General features: G+C 37.9%; 1 protein-coding gene across 5 annotated transcripts in view; it reads left to right on the top strand.

Moving 5' to 3' along the window:
• Positions 1 to 19478, top strand: part of LOC107036696 — a 233959-nt gene that overhangs the window by 142025 nt on the left and 72456 nt on the right. For all 5 annotated transcript variants that reach the window (XM_015254819.1, XM_015254821.1, XM_015254818.1 and 2 more), the window contains one exon: positions 13196 to 13306. In XM_015254819.1, coding sequence (XP_015110305.1) covers positions 13196 to 13306 — 111 coding nt within the window. The remainder of the gene's footprint in view (positions 1 to 13195; positions 13307 to 19478) is intronic.

The following is a 19478-nucleotide window of genomic DNA, read 5'->3' as shown; positions in this document are numbered from 1 at the left end:
CCTTTCTTTGAAATGACCAGTGAAGCGGAAGTCGGTTAACGAATCGATTAGCTATTCGTAAAGAGAAAAACATGAAAAATGATGAATCATTGAAACTGTTAATTTGACATGATTTTTTTCACTTTTTATGATGTACTCAGTCTGACTGAAACAAAAACCGTTGATAAGAAATTCATGAATTAATCACTACAGGGTAGAGTGGTAGAAGGACGTGACTCAAGAAATTATCATAACCGAACTATGCAATTTGAAAGGACTAAAAGACCTGATTCTTGCAGACAGACTTGAAAATCTCCATTTGATCTTTCTGAAAGTTTCAAGTTGAGACTTTCGAAAGTCCCAATTTGAGATTTCAAAATCTTGATTTCAGAACTCTGAAAGTCTTAACTTGAGACTTTCAAAAGTCTCAACTTGAAACTTTTAGAGGGTTTCAATTGAGGTTTTCAAGTCTTAAATTGAGACTTTCCAATGTCTCAAGTTGAGACTTGAAAATCTCCAGTTGAGAGTTTCACACCTCCATTTAATATTATCAAACGTCTTAATTTGAGACTTTCATAAGTCTCATTTTAAGACCGTAAGTCTCAAATTGAAATTTTCTTTTGGATACTAGAGGGCTACGCCCCCTGCTCACTCCGCGCCAACCCCCATATGACCTCTATTCTGACCCTTCATCGTGACCGTCATTCTTATGAGGGTCATGACCCTTATTATACCCCTCGTGACCCTTAATTTGACCCTTAATATTTGAACCTTATTTCGAGCACCAAATTTTCATCACCCGAAGTCGATTTTAATTTTTACAATATCGAAAGATATTGAGACCCTTATTTTGATCCTTGTGACCCTTAGTTTCTGACCCTGGGTTTTTTACCCTCATATACCTTATTTGGACCCTCACTCTGACCCTTGTGAACCTTAATCAGATCCTTATGCCACTTCTTTAAATCCTTAATCTGGCCCTTGTTGCCCTTATTAAGGCCCTTAATTTGACCCTTGTGACCCTTAATCTGACCCTTGTCATCCTTAAACTCAGCGTCGTGACCCTTATTTTAGAGTCTTAATTTTGAGCACCAAATTGTTATCACCAGAAGTCGATTTGGACTTTTATAATATAGAGAGATATGTTCAAATGAACCAATCCCTTGACAATTATCAGCTCGCAACATTTTTGGTGGAAGAACCTTTTTTTCTTTCTCTCAGTGTACTTCTATCCCGAGATGTTCACAAAATCTTCTTCGTAACCGTTCTGCCCTCACCTCTGTGCTCACCGCTGTTATTTTCCACTACTGACAAACCCAGCAACAGTGTTGTTTTTCAACATATCTGAAGAAACTGGCCATCTCTGACAGGCTCAAACAGCCGTGTGAAACCGCTCGAAATTTCACTGAGAAACGGTATTGTCGGATCCCACGGAAAGGCACGATTAACCGGCTCGGTGATTTTTCCACCGACTCTTTAAGACACCTATTTCGTTTCCTGGATCGTAGACCCCGCAGGACTTGATCCATGACGAAACTTCCTGTGTATCGCCAACGAATTTTAAACATTAACCCTGAAACTTTAAGCCCGATCATTTAGTCCTTTATAATCAGACAGCCCCTCAGAGACTCATTCATCACTCTTCCTTTCTTTCCCCACCGCCCCCTCCTCTACGCCCCGTCCCCTCTCCTTCCCTGCTCGCCAGCCATCGACCATTATTACTTAAACTCTTACCAATTTTTTGTGTCAGTGGCTATGACGATGATTGAAGACACATCGTACAAAAATTTCCTCTCCTCTCTCGTCTCCTTTTTCATGTATGAATATTCGTAGTCACTTGGCATAAAATTTCAATTCCACTTTTCCTTTCACTGTGATTACGGATGATCCGGCAAATTCGCTGGTGGAATTGTCAGGAGTCAGCAGTACGGAAGTTGGAGGGTTTGGGGTTGCTTTCTCCTCGAGTGTGCTGAAGGACTGAAAGGAGAAGGAAATGAGGAACTGGGGAAGATGACAAAAAAAAATGGGGAAGTTTTTGGAGGGGTATAAAGCCTCAAAAATGAGAGAGTAGGGAAACTCGAGGGATGAAGATCTTGGGGTCGGACAAAGGAGGTTGATCATCATTTTAAAGTGATTATTAAAATGAGATGATTGATTGCATGCGTTGTGGAAAACAGAAGCGCCTATTGAATGGATATAGATTGCTCGAGGACACAGAAGAAAGAGTTTCTATTTTTGCTCCCGGCATATGCTCGTTTTATATGAAACGAGGAATTGCAGTTTATCGTTTCGGCTGTTCAATAATCAGGGACAAAAATGAATTCGTAAGTGAAATAAATCTTTCTATATTTTAGAAATCCAAATTGATTTCTGGTGATAAAAATTTACTACTCGAAATTACGATTCCACAATGAAGGGTCAAAATGAGGGTCACGAAGGTCAAAATAATGGTCATGAGGGTCAGGATAAGGGTCACGAGGGTCAGATTAACGGTTACGAAAGGTATAATAAGGGTCACAAGAGTCAGTGTAATGGTCACGAGGGTCATGAGGCTCCAAACACGGGTCATGAGAATCAGATTAAGGGTCATGAAGGTCACAATAAGAGTGACAAGGTTCAGACTCATGAGGGTCAAAATATGGATCTTGAGCGTCAGAATAAGCGTCACGAGGATCAGATTAAGGTTCATGAGGGTCAGCATAACGGTCAAAACCTTCAGAATCAGCGTTATAAGGGTCACGAGAGTCCGAATAAAAGTCATGGGGGTCAGAATTAGGGTCACGTGGATCAGAAGAAGGTTCACGAGGGTCAGATTAAGGGTCATTGGGTTCAGATTAGGGGTCACAAGGGTCAGATTAACGGTCACGAAGGGTATAATAAGGGTCACAAGAGTCAGCGTAATGGTCAGGAGGTTCATGAGGCTCCAAACACGGATCATGAGAATCAGATTAAGGGTCATGAGGGTCACAATAAGAGTCACAAGGTTCAGACTCATGAGGGTCAAAATAAGGATCTTGAGCGTCAGAATAAGCGTCACGAGGATCAGATTAAGGTTCATGAGGGTCAGCATAAGGGTCAAAAGCTTCAGAATCAGCGTTATAAGGGTCACGAGAGTCCGAATAAAAGTCATGGGGGTTAGAATAAGGGTCACGAGGATCAGAAGAAGGTTCACGAGGGTCAGGTTAAGGGTCATAGGGTTCAGATTAGGGGTCACAAGGGTCAGAATAAGGATAATAGGGTCATACGTGGCTCATATATGGGCGGGTGGCGAGCGGAGCGAGCGCGGGGGCGTAGTCCCCTAGTAATAAAGATATGACAGTAATTTTGTTCCTTAGGAATAAAATATTTCTTGACAAACTTCCCTTTATAGAAGATATTTTGATCCGGAAAAGGTACCGTCTTGTATGAATGATCCGCCTCGTGAGCCGAATATTTCACTGTTGTTGAAAGGCGGTCAACTATTCATGTTTGAGACTTTGAAATTCGATCCAAACAATTATTTTTTTAGTAATTTTCAATTAATGATTTTGGTGGCCCAAGCAAGACTTGTTTGAGATCTTGTTTGTTTTTCTCTCAATGTATAATGTCGTCTGTACCAAACAGTAAAAAATACTTGCACATCCTTAAATAAAATTCAGAGTTCTTCGGGAAAATTCAGCCAAATTATTTTAACAGTCTACTTCCTCCGAATCAATACATCGGAAATGAATTCAAGCAATGAAACAATTCCCAAGTATTCGGATGAAATATTCAATTCATTCTATAAAATTTCGGAGCCAACAGTTTTCACGAAAACAAAGATGACATTATTCGAAATTTTTCCCGGATAGAAGGACCTAAATTTACGGCTGTAGTTTTGATCGGAAATTTAGTAGTAGTTGTGGAAGTTTACGGCAGTGCGCCTTTAAGGTTTTCTATACCAAGCTCAGCACACGGTAGTATGGGCTCTTTTGCTAAAGAACAATAGAAGGAGGGGTTTGCTCTTGGCTATAGGGTTGGGAACGAAGAGAATGGAGAGGAAATGCGGATGAGACAGGAGGTGGTGGGGAGGGAGGGAGGGGGGAGAAAGGTGTACGGCAAGGAGGAAAGGGGAGGCATGACAGGGCGAAGCTAATAGAAATGAAGAGCCCTGCTATCGGAGTAGACACCACCCTCTGACGACTACCCATCCAAAACTGTACGGCAGGTGGTGTTCAAGCTCGGAAAACTTTCATCGCCTTTTCTCTATTTTTATCAGGGAAAATGTCAGTGTCTTTTTATCGCATTTTCTGTCTACTCCGTTTCATGTGACATGTTTTGGGGAAAATCTAGTTGAACATTTATTCTGCTGAGGGAAATCATTCGGAATAATTCCAGATTTTTTGTCGATTCAATTGTGTTCTATTCCTGGAGATTGAAATTACGTTCCTAGACGTGACTTTGATGAAATTGTGACAATTCGTTGATCCTTCTGTCGGGAAAACGGTTTTGTCAATCATCCAAGATGAAAATTTTCTTTTAAAGAAAGTCTAGTTACCGAACTTGCAGCCTTGACACAGCAATCAAATTAAGGAAATATATTTCTCTGCCGATGAATAATTCAGGGCAGAATCATAGAGAGAGAAAGCTTCTAGTTTCCGGAACTAAATTATTGAAATTACGATAATTATGGTTCTAGAAGGGATTGTACTGAGCATAAGGACTGGTTGCTTAATTTCAGAAACCTAATCATAAAATTAAAATTCTAGGATGATTGAAAATTAATTCAACTAGATTTAATAATATAATAATATAGCGAAGTGGTAAAAGTCGACTTATCTCCCAGTTGAGTTTTTGAGGAATATTTCCGAATCTAAGGGAGATGGCGAAATTTTCGTAATTACATGTGTTGTAGCACTGAATCGGCTCCACAAAAAAGGTTATAACAAAAATTTTGTTATCTCCCTTAGATTCCGAGATATTGATTGAAAACTGGTCAATAGTCAAAATTGACTTATACAGTTTTACCACTTCGCTAGTGAATTAATTCAATTAGATTTCATAAAATAATTTACTTCTCTCAAGTAAATATGGACTACATACTAGGAAATTTTTCTCTCAGTGCATTCATCCAAATCGTTGCATTTGGCCGGCGAATATTGACGATTAGAGACGGTCTGTTTCACCCTACTCTTCCCTAACGCTCCACTTTTTTGAATATGAAATCACTCGGTTGACAGATTCAACTCAGAATCAATTTATTCCCTCACAAGAAAAAACTAATTCCCTATTCAAGTAATATTATTCCTCCATTCCATCACACTGGACTTCAACAAAAACGTCTCACTAGAACTATAGATCACCCGATTGTAAGTTTCCCGGGGTCCCAACGATAACAATTTGCCCGGTCTCTCGATTTGCATTATTTTAACAATTATCTACCGAGGCACCCGAATGAATAATACTTCCAAGAAAATAGGAAGGGGAGAAAGTTTCCAAAGGACAGAATGAGAGTTAAGGTGTATTCGTTCGAGCGTGAAAGCTCAAATTGATTTCTCAAACCGCGGGATACTTTATGCAAATCCTACTTACTAGAGAAAGGAGAATCAAGCCAACTGCGAGGGGAAGCTTTTTGTACAAGATCACGCGAAGGATAGGTTAACATACGTATATAGGGAGCTTCTTAAAATATAGCTAGTGATTTCCGGGCGCGACGGCCCTTCCGTCTTTCGTCTAAAGAACCCCTTTCTCAGTCAACCCCTTTTCAGCGTTCAGTCGATATCATTATAACTTTCTTACGCTGTTAGAGTTGGAAAATTATTTTCATGGAGTTATTTGAGACATTAAATTTAGGAGGAAATTTGTTTTCAAATTGCAACAGATTGTTGGGAGCATTTTATCTATAGTTTTTTGAACGCAAAAATTTTTTCTCGCTGAACTCGTGATTATTTTACACCCCCAGAAGAAAGTAATGATTCAAGTAGTTCTTTGTTTGATTTCAGTGGATTGTAGTTTTCTTGTTCTACGTATTTCTAGTAATATGACTGTTACTCCATCACTTCGGATTTCGTGCTTGCTATGAGTAGAGAAGTGGATTATTTAAAAAAAAATGTCTTAAGTCATTGTTTACTTGATTGAAGTCGAATCAGTGGATTGATTCATGCCGATAAATCTACCTGTTTTAGGCAGTAGATAGTACTTTGATTCAAGTCGAAGTGAAACTTGATCGGAGTCGATTTAAGTCGAGTAGCAGAATCTACATGAATTGAATCGGGCCCGACCTGAATCAAGTCGCAAACTCTAATTGAAACAAATCGGACCTAACCTGCATCAGGTCACATAATCTGTCTGAATCAGGTCACCGGACTTACTGGAATTAAGTAGGGCTTGTCCTGCATCAAGTCCCAGGCTCTACTTGAATCGAATTGGATTTGACTTGAATCATGCCTGAATCATGCGAACTTCACCTGAAGCAAGTTGCAGATTTTACTTGCATCAAGTAAAATCCGGCCTAAGTTAGGTGGCAGAATCTACTTGAATCAAATCATATCCGACCTAAATCAGATTGCCAAATCTACTTGAATTAAGTAGGACCAGACCTGAATTAAATCTCAGACTCTACTTAAATCGAATTGGATCCGACTTGAATCAAGTCCCAAACTTGACTTGAATCAAGCTCGAATCAATCCCAGCGCGACCTGAAGCAAACCGCAACATTTACTGGAATCAAGTCAGTTCCACCAAAATCAGGTCGCAGAATCTACTTTAATCAAGTAGGACCCGATCTGATTGAAGTCGCAGAATCTAATTGAATCAAGTGGGACCCGACCTGAATCAACTCGAAGGATCTACTTGATTCGAGTCAAACCCGATCTGGCTCAAATTACAGCACCTACTTCAGTCAAGTCAGATCCGACCTGAATCAAGTAGTTATGCTCGTTTGCACATTATTGAGTTAGACTCCATTCAAGCCGCGATGGGTCACGGCATGAAATAAGTCGATTCTCGACATGATTCAGTCCTACTTTCATCAAGTCGGATTACTCGACGTGATCCAGAAAGTTTTTGTTTGGGTGAATTTTAGATTAAAATTGTAGTAAAGGATTAATTCAGAATGTAGCTACCGAGATCTTGTGTCAGAATACAGATAACATGAATGGTTTCGTTGAAGGTATGATCGTAGGCGGCTTCTCATAAAGGTAACATTCGCAAAGGGATATCAGATAGGGTTTTACCAAAATCTACAATTCCACAGCTGTATATATTGTTTGCATGCCAATCACAAGCACCTGTGTATTTCACACACAGTCCGCTTTGATACCATTCTCCAACATCTCAACCCCCCTAACGCTTGTAATTACTCTTGGGTTGTAACCCTCTCCAGTAGGTCGTTCCGATCACACGACGGGCTTCTAATGCATGAATGCGAATGGGAGACTCATGTGGAAAGCACACATATCCATTTCCAAACGCCGATTTCGTATTTGACGAGTCTGACCAACACATCTGGTAATTGTGCAATTTGATGAACGGATGTGAAGGAAATGACTAGCGGCGAGGGGCGGGACGTAATTATTTGTGTGTTGTTTGTAACCATTATTCATGTTGTATGTCATCTTCGTGAGTTTCGAGATGAATTAGGGGTCTGCTCGTTGAAATTTGATGGATTATCTCCTTACAGAGACCGAAATAGATTTATCATGAAGACTGCTGGAGTTTCTTCAAAATTCTCTCATCAACTTTAATGATAATCCAATTAGGACACTCAGGTGGAAATAAACGATGTGGTTTGAATTTTGATTAGTCTAACATGTACACTGAGAGAAAAATTTCCTAATATGTAGACCATATTTACTTCAGAGAAGTATATTATTTTCAATGGCTTAAATTCCAGAATGTTTGCACTCCACTGCACTCGAATAAAAAAATCATGAAAACGATAAATACTTGAAGATTGACGATTTTTCTTTGCGATTTGAGACCTTTCTTAAGCCACGTGATCACGGTCGAAAAAATTTAATTGATAACTTTGATGATTGTAAATGGTTGAATCTATAGTTTGATCTATACCAAACTGTAAAAGATACTTGGATATCCTTAAATCAAACAAATTTTTTTTAGAGTATTTTTCAAAATTTTCCAATAACGCTGAATCTGATTGAAAGCACAGATTAAAATAGACATCCATTCCAAAATTGGGTGTTCGAACAGACACATCTGTTGATGCTTTAAATTGATGGACAGGTGCGAATGACACGTTCATGAGTGGAAACCTGTAGAAGGGGTAGTCGTTCCTAATTCATGGATTATTTGTGAGAAGAATTCACGCGAACGATGATTTTCCCAACGAAAAGAAAGATATGATTGTGATTGCCAAAAGATATCAAATAATCTTTCAGGTTTTGACAAAATTGATCCATTACGTTCGCTTCAATAATTTCTTGATACTCCAATCAATAATCTCAATGCTAATATCCTGATGCCACAGGCAAATCCAGGGGGAAACCAAACATTGATTTTGGAGCGGTGATTTAGAATTTGAGTGCTTCGACCGCATCTGGGAATGGTTATAGATTGATGAACGGAAGGTAAATGGAATGCCCATCAGTGTCCACCTACGTAGGATGACATCATGCATATGACGATCGATTGTTATGATTATTGATACTGTGAGTTTTTTCATTATGTAGAAATGTTCAGTCACGACTAGGTAATTTTGTTGAATTATCTTCCTTTAGAATCTATTGTGCAGTTTATACTGATAATGCTCAAATTTACACAAAGGACATCTGTACACACAGAAAAACCTAAACGTAAATTAGGTTTTAGAAGTGTGAACTTTTTGAAACGTATTTTTCCAAGAGTGAAGTTGAAGCGTAAATTACGCTCAAAATAGCTGTAAATTACGATTACATCAACGTAATTAGTAATTTTCTATTTCTTATTCGTAAATTACCCTCAAAATCGACGGAAATTACCCCTAACAACACGTAATTTACAAAACAAAGTTTCTAGTTTCCATTCAAAATCTGTTATTTCATAACTCTGTCGTCCTGAAATCTGGAAAGCCAAAAATCCTGGAATCAAGTGAAACTTCCACTTATTCGAAAATATTTCTTCACTCTAAAAAGATCGATCTTAAATTTCCCGACATTTCGATCTTAATTTAATGTGATGTCTACGATACACCGATTAAGATCAAACTTTTTGGAGTGTTTCACGAACCATCAGTGAAAAAAGTTTGAGTTCTCGACAGTTTTCACTTGAATCTTGTAAAATTGCATTTAGATTGATATTACAGACCACAATATAGATTCAACAATCAAATTTGTCAATCAAATTGCGTGGGAAAAATTTGACAAAAATCGTGAATATTCTGCGTCATTCTAATTACATTTTGCATAGAATTATTATTTTTTAACATTCGTTGTTTATAGATAAATAATTAAAATTGTTTAAACGACTAGAAACCTTATTTTTTAGGCATAAAATCGATTTACAGATCGCGTTCTTTCCGATTTTACCAAAAACCCACCATCATGAAAGGTCATGCAAATGCCTCCAAATTTATTCATTACAAACATTGCAAAACATCCAAAATGGTTTCCACCCCCTCCTCAAATAAGCCGTCGCCATATAAACTGCAGACAAATTGAAACAGCAAATTTATTTGAAGTTGAGCATAAAAGAGAGAAAAAAGCCAATATGCCGGTCGAACCTCCATGTATGGATAATGTAGCAAAGTGACGTTAAAACGTTGAAACGTCGCCGTAGGGCGTATATCCTGGGCGCGTGTTTTCGCGCGAAAATTGAAAATACCTCGACTTCAAAGAGGTGTTACCGAAGGGGTGACTAGTAAAAGCGAGTGAACGATTACGTTAGAGGGTTGAATACGCGGCCGTAGGGGTGGGGACAGGGACAGACTGTTGGTGAGTCGAATATACGTCTTTCGATGGTGTTGAGTGACGAGAGCCGAATAGTTCGCATCGTACGTTAATAGCTCATTAAGCTTGGCGCCTTCTCACGCTGTGACAAGGGAACAACTACACTGTCTACCCAATATTAACTAAATATGGTAGCGCAATGGGTTGGGTATCCCATGTTGCACATTGACTTTGAAAGCGTGTGAGAAAAGCTTTTTGACAGACAATGCGCTTGGGAAAGTACCCATAACTGTCTGGAGCGAATTCAGAGGAAAACTTTGACAATGTACCAGAAGATCTTATCTCGTGATATGGGATTTTTCTTCTCAACATTTTCCTACGTTAACGCTTGAGAGAATCCACAGAACAGTTGTGTGAAATTCACTGAATTTTTCATGATACGGAGTTTAAAATTCCTATGATTTTTTAAATATGTCAAATAAGTTTGGCAACATCCTGTAAAATCCTAAACTTCTTCCACCAGATGAGATCAAAAGTTTCGGGAATTTGGTATTGGAAGCCGGAGATTTTTTTCCTAACCCCTGGAGAAAAATTTGGCTTTGTAATCGAGTAATAAATAAACAAATGAAATAAAACTTTTTGCCGAAAAAAAAAATTATGTTTTCGCATTAAAAGTTGGCGTGATAGCCACGAAAACTAATCCCCCAGTTGGCGCTGCTTCACAACGAGGGAATTGAAGGGGTGGAGGGTGTGGGAAGATGGGGGGATCAGGGGAAAAATGCAAACGAGAGGTTGACGTTAGTAGCAACCCTTTTTCACTGGCAACAAACGAACATGACCACACACGAGGCTAGAGATGAGTTGGTTTTCAGGTTGGAGGAGGCAAAACTAGGGTGGAGAGACACTGGTGTAGTAAAACGTGCTTTCACGGGAGTGGAGGGTTGAATCGGAAATACGTGACCCAGCATACGAATAAGTTTTTGCACACTGTGACGAAAACCCCACTCAGTGAGACTGGCTTTAGAGCCCCACGTGAGGAGCGCTGATATAGACCTATTGAAAAAGACATTGATCGCTGGAGATGAGTTGTGGGTTAAATAGCGATAGCTTGAGGGCTAGGTAATTGAACAGAAATTGGTTCGAAGTTTGGTGAACATAATTGGTCGTGAATAATGATTATGATGGTAATGAGTTTTATCATTTTGATGATTGACTTTCAACTGGGTAACAAAGGAATTCCATGAGGAGTGAAATGAGTGAAATTTTCACTTATTTTAAGGGGAGACTACTACGAGTTTTAAAAGTTGCGGGCTATTGAAGTGAAATTTTTCGTACGTTGACGATCAATTATATATGTCTAAAAACGAATAATTAGTGCAAAAAAATTAATTGTTTATTGTTCGTTTGCCCCGTAGATACGTAAAATGTTTAAAATAATCCAGGGCCTCCAATTTTTTAGCTAGAGAGGTTTTTTTTCAAAATGTTTGAAAATATGTGTACAATAGCAATTACGGGCTAGTTTTTTGAAATTCGACTCCTACACAGCTAATTTTGTTTTTTTTACATAAAAAATTGCGCTATTCAGGTAAAATAGCTAGAAAGATATTTCTGAAAGAATCGAAAGTACATTTTTAATATTTTGAGGATCATTTTTCTGGCTAATTTACATGAATGGTGCAATTTTTGAATAAAAAAAAAACTAAATAAGCTGTGTACGAGTCGAATCTGAAAAAACTGACTCGTAATTACTATTGTACACTTTTTTCTAAAATTTAAAATTAAAAAAAAAAAGTCTCTCTACACTGACGGGAAAAAGTAGTTTTATCAAGAGAATTTTATTTGAACCAACGATCATTTGGTTGTTAATTTTTACATAAACATGATTTCATAGTGAATGGCGGTTATCTCTTCTTGATATATATTTGATTAAGAGTAATCGAACTTCTCTAAAATCGAAGTTCCTTTTATTTGTCGCAATAATATCAGAAATTTGTTGGTTTACTCAAAAATCCAAATTATTCTCATGACTAAATACGTTGTTATCTCAATCAACACGATCATACGGTGTTCCAAGTAAATTATAACTGAAGTGAGCATTTCGTATGTCGAATCAGGATGAATATTGTTACGCTGAAAAAGCTTTGAGTACTACAAGTAAGATGTCGTTGAGTTGAAAGAAGTTCATATTTCTTGACTAAAAAAATCGCATTAGTTTACAATAACAGAATCACAGATTACGGCAATTCTACACAAATTTGGATGTCACCAATTTCGTTCAATGTGATGTGAAAGCTCAATTGAAACATCGGCTTCATTCGAGAAAACAACATTCAATTAATTCCTCAATGCAATCATCTCCTAGCTACGAATTTTTGATCAATTCATGAAAGTAGAAAATTTATCGACTGGAGATTATATTCGGTTTAAAAAAATAGAATTTTTCCATTTTTGTGGTGAATACGTGGGACTTGACGCCAAGGACTATTTTATTTGATTCAAGTAAATGTCTCTCAGGAAGAAATAAATTATATTCACAGTAAAATCCTATTTATTTGAAATTGGATCAAGTATGTAATACTAGTTCCAAGAAAGAAACATCTTCAATAAAAATAATTTTTTCTATCAGGGTAGCTCAAAAATTGGAGGCCCTGAACTATTTTTAATACTTCAAGCGTCTGCGGGCAAACGAACAATGAACAATTAATGTTTTTGCACTAATCGATCATTTTAAGACATATATAATCGATCTTCAATGGATGATAAATCTCACTTGAATAGCCGACGAATTATTCAAACATTAATCACTCGAAACAAATACTGTTTTGACATTGAATTTTGAGCATTTTTCTTTTGGTTCTGGTAATCCGAACCTTTTTTCCCTCCGTGATTCTGATCCCCAAATTTCTAACCACGGCGCAAACATTCCCCCGTACATCTCCCTACAACTGCAGTACAGAATTTCAGACGAAAATTAGCTTTGCCACACTGTTTATCATTAGCAAAGAACTGATGAAAAGTTACGGTCAATGACTTACAGAGTTTCATACCCAGAAGGGTATATACACAAGGTACTCGTTGACATTTTCAGGCTAGCAGAGTTGGAGTCTGGTCCAGGCAAGTGGCTCTATGTAAACAAGAACCCCTCTCCCCATTTTCTTCTCCGGTCTTTATTAATCGTCCACGTTACGCTCGAGGTAGATCGACGAAGCCAACTTTTGAACAAACATTTGACCCTGGGGGTAAACCTGGCAACCAATGGAAAACCTCGGCTTTTCAGAAGTTATCTAGTGCATACTTGTTACTGACCTTAAATGTTGAATATTGTTTAATTTCTGGATGGTGAAGTCATGGAGTTTTTGAATTTTTTGTTGTAGGAGTGTTTGGAGGAGAGGGTACTCGAACTGGAGAAGTTACTGCAGAATGAGAGGGCTGCGGCGCAACGAGATCGGGCCACTATCACAAAATTACAACGCCAAATCAACAAGGTAAAATTTTCACTTCATTTTCCATTTTCTTGTATACTAATAGCTTGGAAAAGAGTGATTTTAGGAGAAAATTTCGTGATACCCTCTGATAGACTTTTCCAAGAAAAAGTTCCTAACACGAGAACTTTTTTCGAATCTCTTGAATAATGACTTTTTTCTAATAAAAAAATAATTATTCAAGTAGTTTTCGACTCTGATTTCAGTAAATTTTCAATCCATTTCAAGACATACAAAACAAACTTTCTTGATTCAAGTAGATCGCAACTTGATTTGAGTGTTCTTTCTACTCGATTCAAGTAGGAATACTATGAGCCAATCCATCCGGGTTTCCGATTCATTTTGTGTATAATTGTTCCACGAAAAATGTAAATCCGGAACCTAGTTATTCAAGTCAAGCTCAACTTGAGTCAAGTCGTCAACTCAACGTGATATTTTTTGGAGATACTTGATCCAAGTCGATGTGATCTACTTGAAATGGATAGATTCTCGATTTGATTCAATTCTACTCGGATCAGTTAGAAACTCCGGATTGAATGGAGACATTTGTTTTATACACTGTAACTCCATCAATTCGCACTCTCGGGTGCTGTAAATAGACAAATGGATTATTTGGAGAAGAAACATCTCAAATGGTTACCTTTACGTGATCCAAGTCAAACTGAGAGTTTATTTAAATTGAATTGATACCTGATTCGAGTTGAATTGACACTTGATCCAAGTCGACTTAAATAGAGTTGAAGGAGCTACTTAAATTAAGCGCAGGAGCTGAGCTGTCTCAAATCGCAGAATCTACTGGGATCAAGTTGGATTCGAGCTAAATAAAGTCGATGAATCTACTTGAATCAAATCGAACCCAACCTGAGCCAAATTACAGAATCTACTTGAATCACGTTGCGCCCGACCTAATTCGAATAAACAATATACTTGAATCAAGTTGCACCCGACTTGCAGTCAAAGAATGTATTTGAATTTCCTTTGATTTTTGAGTAAAATTATAGAATCTACTTGTTTCAAGTCGGGCCCGACCTGAGTCAAATTGTAGAATCTACTTGAATCAAGTTGCACCCGATCCTATTCTATTCAAAGAATGTACTTGAATTAATTTGGATCTGACCTGAATCGAGTCGTAAAATCTGTTTGAATCACCCGAATCAAGTTGCCTAATCTACTCGAATGAAGTCGGACGCGATCTGAGTCAATTCACAGACTCTAACTTGGATCAAGTTGAACGCAATCTGCATCAAGTAGCCATGCTCGTTTGTGCATGGAGTCAGACTCCATTCAGGCCTTCGACTACCTCATGGAATAAGTCGATTCTCAACATAATTCGGTCCTATTTATACCAAATCGGCTCTTTCGACTCAATTAAAAAACAAATTTTTTTGTCTTCTCCAAATATTGTAAAATCATCGCTATTTCTGTATTGCCCTCATCATCCTTTATCACTTCACTACCGATTCTCATCAACATTCAGCAAGTAACGGACTACAGCTGTGACTATAAAAATACTAACTACCATAAATAAGTGTCAGGTAGCGTGGGAATTATTACTATATCGCTGGCATTATTTACTTAATTACCCCGGACACTTTCTCTACTTTTTCACGTCGCAATTAATCTTACCCCACAAATCTACGGGATCGCGCCATCTACCGATGGCGTCATCATACCGCCCGTATTTGTAAATCCAAACTGGACACACCCACTGAAGCAACTCACCCTCCACACACCTTCCACTCTTATCGCCGAAACGACAGGAATTTATTATTTCTTTTTTTCTCGCTGCTCGACAGGAAAGTGATCGATAACCCAAGGATTTCTTTTTCCACGACTCAATAAATTACCAAAATCATTCTTCTATTCTCTCACAGAAAGGCATGTCATCTAAAACATGTCAGTGCCAATCGTATTTGGCCTCGTGTCATCATCGTTTTCAAACCTGAAATTCAAATATAAATGCGGTAGGCAAATGTTTTTCGTTACAAAGGAAGTATAGCCCTACCAAACCCACACACACGGTCTGATACATTATCTCCGCGTAGCCACATTTCGGAGGGGGTAATCTCGACTGATTTATGCCGCCGCGTGAGCGCGATTCCGAGCCCGGTAAAACGTGGGCTATGGTTCATTCGAACGTTATTTTTTTTCTTTTTTTTCACTCTTCCAGTATTTACTTTAGTGGAGAATTTCCGTATAAACCCCACGGCGAAAATCGAACCCTGGCTATTCCGAGAATTTCCTAGCTTCCGTTGCGTGAGGAAAGAGCGCCTCGGGGTTATCGTTTGGCCCGACAGAATCGTATTTCTTTTGTTCTTTATGGTTAATAATCCAGGGGATTTGGTGCAAATAATAGTAATGATGAAATTTTTTCATGTAGTTGAAGTAAAGTTTTGGGACAATTGGAGTTTTCGGAGAGGGTGGGATTTATTTAATTTACTAGGGGTCATTGAAACGCGCAAGACCTTTGTATTGAATAATTAATTAAATTTGTGCTGTCTTTTCTATTGAAAGAAAAAATTTCCTGATTGCATGGAAAAAATTACAAAAAGTGATGACTCAAGGAGTTCTCCACTTTCTGAAGTCGATTTTCGACCCATTTCAATTGGCGTGACTCCATCAATTCAAATTTCGGGGTTTCTGTCAGTAGAAGCGAATTAATTGAAGACGAAACATTTCAAGTCGTTATCTACTGATTCAAATCAGACCAATGGATTAATTCACGCCAAAAAATATACCGGTTTCAATTAGTAACTATGACTTGAGTGAGGTCAACCTTGACCTCAGTCAAGTCACAGAATCTACTTGAATCAATTTAGATCTGACGTGAATCGATTCGCAAAAATGTAATTGAATCAATTTTAACCTGATCTGAATCAAGTCGCAGAATCTATTTGAATCAAGTTGAACTTGACTCCAATCAAGTCGGAAATCTACTTGAATTAAGTAAGACTCAACCTTAATCAAGTCACAAAATCTACTTGAATTCAGTAGAACCTCACCTGAATCCACCCGCAGAATCGGCCTGAATCAATTTGGATCTGACCTGAATCGATTTTCAAAATGTACTTAAATCAAGTCGGACCCGACCGGAATCAAATCACAGAATTTACTTGAATCAATTTGGACCTGGCCTGAATCCATTTGCAAAATGTACTGGAATCAAGTCGAACTCAACTTGAATCACGTCACAGAATCGACTTGAATCATTTTAGGCCTGACCTGCATCAGATCACTGCCGGTTTACACATTTTCTGGTGAGGCTTCATCCTGGCCATCGATCAAAGCATGGAGTAAATCAATCGTTAACATGATTCAGTGTTACTCAAATTTAGTCACGTCTCTCGACTTGATTACGACGTATTTCGGAAGTCGGAGTGGAAGAAGGAGAGGGAGAGTCGTTATTAAGTCGTTAAATCTCACTATTGACTGTTTCTCCCTCTCTCTCTCTCTTAGATTGGAGAATTTCTTTCGAGCAATGTTCGAAAGATGAATTGTTTCAATTCAATATCCAGCTCTTATTACATAGTCGAACATAATTCACACCCAACGGTTCTCTCACATCGTTGACCACAGACGGTGATGACAATTTCTCAACCACAGAGGGTTGCAACTGTACTAAGGACATTCCTTCAAATACCTCACCCCATTGGCTATCGTTTTCCTCAGGAAAGCAGCAGCCTGAACTTTCGTACCATTTGAAATCAGAAACGAGAGTATAAGTTCGACAGGAGTTTTTCAAGGGAGGATCTGTTCATTCCATTAACCCTCATTTAGTGCAGATGTCTGAGTGGCTATTCAAAGGATTGTTAAAAATAAATCAGTGCGCCAAAGCACACGGAAAAAGCTGATCTACAAAAATGGTTGCTCATAGATATTAATTATCATGAGATAAAATCGGATTTCTTAGGGTGCGCATCTGTTATAATTGATGCCTCTGAAATGAATGAAATATCCAATTCTCAGCAGCTTGTCAGATTTTAAGAGAGATTGATGAAGGGGAATTATCAAAAGGAGGATTATATCCAGAGAAATGATGCATGTGAATCAAATAAAAATAATTAATAGTTGAGTTGAAAAACGAAGATTTCTCTGCGATAAACTCAACGTTTCTTCTTCCAGGAAAGAACTATTCAGGAATGAAATTTTTGTTTGCACTGTTGAAAATTCTCGTCTGGATTTTCTAAGCCGAATTCCGGAAATTTTTATCGTGTTCAAGTTCCACTGAAATTTCAGGAAATCTTGTCATTGAAAAATCAAATATTCCATTGATTTTCTGCTCAGATAATCTGGAAATCAATCAAATACTTCATTTTTTAGTTCAATTATTCTGTGAAAATTCAGAAAAATCAGAAGAATTCTTCAGCAAACATCCAACTTCGTTTTCATAACAGTTTATTATTTATTCCTTATGTGACATACAATATTTTATGAGCTCAAAAACCGGGATCTAGAATCGCCCTCCGGGATCTAGGATCTTGATCGAGCCTTATATTATAAAGTGGATTTTTTGAACGGCATTTCTGTCACTGGGCGGAACAGCTTGGATATCCTCAAAACAAGAAATTTCTGAAATAATCTATTGAGATTTTATTACTGCTCCACTAAATTGATAAATTTCTGATTCGAGCTTGATTTTTTTTTATTCATGAGAAAAATTTTTGTCCGAAAAATATTAACGAAAAAAATAGTCGATCAGAACTACTGATAAGCTTCGCATAACAATTTATTTGGACGAGTGAGGGGTTGGTAACGATCACGATGAGGACACCCGATACGAGAATCTGCCATATCCGTGTCCCCCCAAAACGTCCACCAGAGATAAACTTAATTGAATGGCACAGCATTTCTTCTCTCTATCCTCCTCTTCGGAAAATATATGAAGGGACATGCAGAAGTCGCCTATGGTTGAAGAGGATCATCATCATTGGGAGAGGGAGTGCTTCGGATGATGGCTCTCATTCGTTTTTGTGTGTGCCTAACGGCAACCAAATGGCGAATGACCGCTGGATGGAATTAAAGGAAAAGAGGGAGGAACCTAATAAGACGAGTGGAAGAGTTCTTATCTGGGAATTCACCATCGAGATAACCAATTGCTCATCGTGATAGTGCAAAACTGAGGGTGCATGATTTTAGTGTTTTTGGCATTTGTTTATTGCGGTCATTCGTTGCGGGCGAATATGATAAATATTAGCACTCCTGTGAATTACATTTTTTTGGCGACGTATGTCACTAAAGAGTACGATTTGTCAAGTGGGTGAGCGAGTTTGTGGGCGGATTCGCATTTAGGGATACACTTCTGCCATTTATTGAGCTCATTTGTCTGTGTGAGTAGTTAATCTTTAATTTTTAGATTCAGCCTTTATGTACGTTTCTGATAGAAGTGGTGTCACTTCCTTTCCATCACTAGGCCCAATAACCCGCGATCGAACCGACCGAAGCTAGTCGCAAATCGGTAATCTGATTGCTCTAAAAAAATCACAATTTACGTCAATTCAATCTCAACTTGATTTCTGTAAATTTTCTACTCATTTCCAGTGTTTTAATTGCGACTCCATCAACTCCGATTTAGAGCTTGCTGTGAGTAGAAAAGTGAATCATTTGAAGAAGAAACATCTCAAGTCGTGATGTACTCGATTCACGCTGAAATAACGGAGTGATTCGCGCCGCAAGATTGACCTGTTTCACTTGATTCAAGTCAAATTGATATTTAATCCAAGTCGAGTTGAATTGAATCGCAGAATCTAATTGAATCAAGTAGGACTTGATCTATATAAAGTCGCATAATCTACTTAACTCAAGTCTGACCAACCTGAATCAAATCGCGGAATTTACTTAATCAAGCTAGATCCGAACTGAATCAAGCACCCAAAAAAATAATACCTTATTTTAAGATTTCAAAGGTGTTCAAATAAGATTTTTAAAAACCTTAATTGGAAGCCTGAAAATTTTAATTTGAAAGTTTCGATAGTCTCAAGTTGAGACTTTTATAGACTCAAGTTGATACTTTTGAATGCTACAAGTTAATACTTTCGGAACTCAACATGAAATTTTACTTTAAGGGGAGTTTTGAAAGTCTCAATTTCAGATTTTTTATTTCAGAGAGTTTCAACTTGAGATTGTTAAAATTCTTAACTTGAAACTTTGAAAGTCTCAAATTGAGATTTTCAAATGT

The sequence above is a fragment of the Diachasma alloeum genome, unplaced genomic scaffold (genome assembly GCF_001412515.2).
Source record: "Diachasma alloeum isolate Michigan unplaced genomic scaffold, Dall2.0 Dall_scaffold_00210, whole genome shotgun sequence".
NCBI lineage: Eukaryota > Metazoa > Arthropoda > Insecta > Hymenoptera > Braconidae > Diachasma > Diachasma alloeum.
The sequence above is the reverse complement of the archived record's forward strand: the minus strand, read 5'-3'. Positions and strand labels throughout refer to the sequence as shown.